Here is a 2,942-nt window from a genome sequence, read left to right on the forward strand (position 1 = left end):
ATCCTAGTAGGTTCCCACAATTAAGTTATTTTGATTTTGTTGCAGGCCCACTCTTTCACCCCCAACCCAAACACCCACCCCCCCCCTTCCCCCCCAAGTCAGTTTTGCTTACTTTTTTTTTTTATTTTCATTCACAGAAGCAAAGACACATCGGGAGACTACTGTGTTATTAATGTTATGTTTTTTGACCCACAGCTGTCGTCACTGTCAACAAGGAGGATATTGAAGCCGGCATAGACAAGTTACTCCACACTATGGCACATATTCAGGAGCAGCACAATGTGGCAATGGAGGAGCTGCAGAAGCTGCGGGACATGTGCCAGCAGTTGTAGGCGGGCCAATAATCCATTTTTTGTTGTTCCAATTAAAAGATTTTGTTAAACTTTCATTCGATTTTTTTTTTTTAGTTAACTGTACATGAATTTGTTACGTTAATTTGTTCCCTCATACAGTGCTGTGATTGAGACACACCAATCAAAAAGTAGTGATAGAATTTATAATAAAAGCTTTTATTTGAAACATTATTTTAACAAGACAATAAAAAAAAAAGGAATGTAAAAGTAGTTAGGAAATCACAAATTATGATACGACGATTGTTCCGGCTGAAAATTTTGGTGCCTGACGGGCGAAGCCATATGTAAAGGTATTGGCGTGTAGGAGTTATTAGGGGGTGGCTGGCCGAAGTGGGAAACGTGAGGATTGTGTCGCATCGATGTCTGACCCTGTGACCAACCATTGAAATTTGATGGCTCTGTCCGCTGTATTGGCCGGGAAGAGACCAAACAAGTGTTCTTGTCCAAATCGCCATCAGTACCCTTGTTTACTGCTTCCAGAATCAGACGCTCTGCTAGTATTCTTTGGTTGTCGTCCATTTTGGCCAGTTTGTCAACCACATAGTGTCCAAACCCCTCTAACGCAGGGCTAACATTTCTTGTCAACACCTTCTTTGCCAGGCTCAATAGTTCATTTGAGGCGTCTGAGGTGGCTTTCCGTTTTCTTGGACCTTGCCTCGATTGAGTCCTGGCAGGTGCAGCCTCCACTAAATCTGTTGTTGTGCAGTCCTGCGAACAGTCTAGTGTACTCTCCTGCGCACTGTCATCCTGGGGGGGGGAAAAAAAAAACAAGTTATGAACCCGGCAACAAAAAGTAGTACCACCATAACCGCATCCAAACTATATATTCGTAGTAGGTAACAAAAAGATTATAATATATTTGATGCTTAGTAATATTCTTTAACCCTCCCTTTTATTGAATACTTTGAACTACACTGTTCTGACTGCTATGGGAACCTGACCAATATTTTATAGTCTAAATAGTCTCAACAAGAGTACATCGGCAGCTTGAAGCGATACTATTTTCTATATTGCTTAGATGGTATGGTTTACATATATCTCCATTTCATACATATTAAGTTCCCCATATAATACTTGACTGCGACAGGGTTACTTATGTGTACATGTTTTTGTAACAACTTCAAACTGATGTGATAATCAGAAGTATAAAACCTAAAATGCATAGAAAAATTATGTAATTATAGGACACATTGGTGAACTTTCGTCCAAAGAGCTACTTACTTGTTGCCCTTGTGACTCCTGCTCGGCGTGGTTCTCCGAAACTATTGGTTCCACAGGTGCCAACAATCGAAGACACGTTGAAGTCTGTGGCACCTCTTGGTCCCTCAGAAAATTAAGATGCTCAAAATACCACAGTTTTGGCACATAAACTTCTTCAGTGGAAGCTCCGGACCTTGTAGTCTGAAGAACCTTGTTCAGCTCCTTCCTCCACACCGTGCGGAGCGCCTGGATTTTCTTTTTAATAACTGCTTCGTTAGCTGCCTCATCTGGTGCCTGACGATTGTAAAGCTCAATGAGCTGTAAGTAACCCTCCCTCCTCTTTTCCCTGTTACAATACTCAGGAGATTTTATTTTCCAGAGGCAGGGAAAAGACTGATAAATCTCGATGAAATCCCTGATGAACTCCACACGATTTGACATCTAAAAAGTAATTATAAAAAAAAATTACATGGTTGACAAAGAGTCCTATTAACAATACTTTTGCCAGTGTGCCAAACGCTTAACAACAGCAGCCACACAAAGCGCTCATGCCTACCATCGCTTCTTCCATCTGCCACGCCATAGGCCACCATAACCCAAAACAGTGTACCGCCCGCTTCCCTACAGCAGCCACACAAAGCGCTCATGGTGACCATACATTGTACCATCTGCCACGCTCTAGCTCAACAGACACAACCGGTCATAAGCAGTCACAACAGCGTACCATCCGCATCGCTTCAGCGGCGGAACGAAGCGGTCATGCCGAACAAACTGAGTTCCATCTACCACGCTGTAGCCCACCAGTCACGACCAGTCACGACCAGTCACAACAGCGTACCATCCGCATCGCTTCTTCCATCTGCCGCGCCATAGGCCACCATAACCCAAAACAGTGTACCGCCCGCTTCCCTACAGCAGCCACACAAAGCGCTCATGGTGACCATACATTGTACCATCTGCCACGCTCTAGCTCAACAGACACAACCGGTCATAAGCAGTCACAACAGCGTACCATCCGCATCGCTTCAGCGGCGGAACGAAGCGGTCATGCCGAACAAACTGAGTTCCATCTACCACGCTGTAGCCCACCAGTCACGACCAGTCATGACCAGTCACAACAGCGTACCATCCGCATCGCTTCTTCCACCTGCCGCGCCATAGGCCACCATAACCCAAAACAGTGTACCGCCCGCTTCCCTACAGCAGCCACACAAAGCGCTCATGGTGACCATACATTGTACCATCTGCCACGCTCTAGCTCAACAGACACAACCGGTCATAAGCAGTCACAACAGCGTACCATCCGCATCGCTTCAGCGGCGGAACGAAGCGGTCATGCCGAACAAACTGAGTTCCATCTACCACGCTGTAGCCCACCAGTCACAACCA

At 45.2% G+C, this 2,942-nt stretch overlaps 1 protein-coding gene across 1 annotated transcript; it reads right to left on the reverse strand.

Moving 5' to 3' along the window:
- Nucleotides 1-488: 488 nt before the first annotated feature.
- On the reverse strand, nt 489-2,672 carry LOC138665114 (uncharacterized). Its single transcript, XM_069752311.1, has 2 exons — nt 1,575-2,672; nt 489-1,100 (listed from the first exon to the last, which is right to left on the reverse strand). Exons 1-2 carry the CDS (start codon nt 1,992-1,994, stop codon nt 573-575), a joined length of 948 nt encoding a protein of 315 aa, XP_069608412.1. The 5' UTR covers nt 1,995-2,672; the 3' UTR covers nt 489-572.
- Nucleotides 2,673-2,942: the final 270 nt, after the last annotated feature.

This window comes from Ranitomeya imitator, chromosome 2, assembly GCF_032444005.1.
Source record: "Ranitomeya imitator isolate aRanImi1 chromosome 2, aRanImi1.pri, whole genome shotgun sequence".
NCBI classification, from domain to species: Eukaryota; Metazoa; Chordata; class Amphibia; order Anura; family Dendrobatidae; genus Ranitomeya; species Ranitomeya imitator.

Excerpts from the sequence above, each read along its gene's own strand:
- LOC138665114 (XM_069752311.1), bottom strand. The coding sequence starts at position 1,994 with ATGTCAAATCGTGTGGAGTTCATCAGGGATTTCATCGAGATTTATCAG. Across the intron at positions 1,101-1,574 it reads AGGAGTCACAAGGGCAACAA|GATGACAGTGCGCAGGAGAG; the intron begins GTAAGTAGCTCT and ends TCCCCCCCCCAG.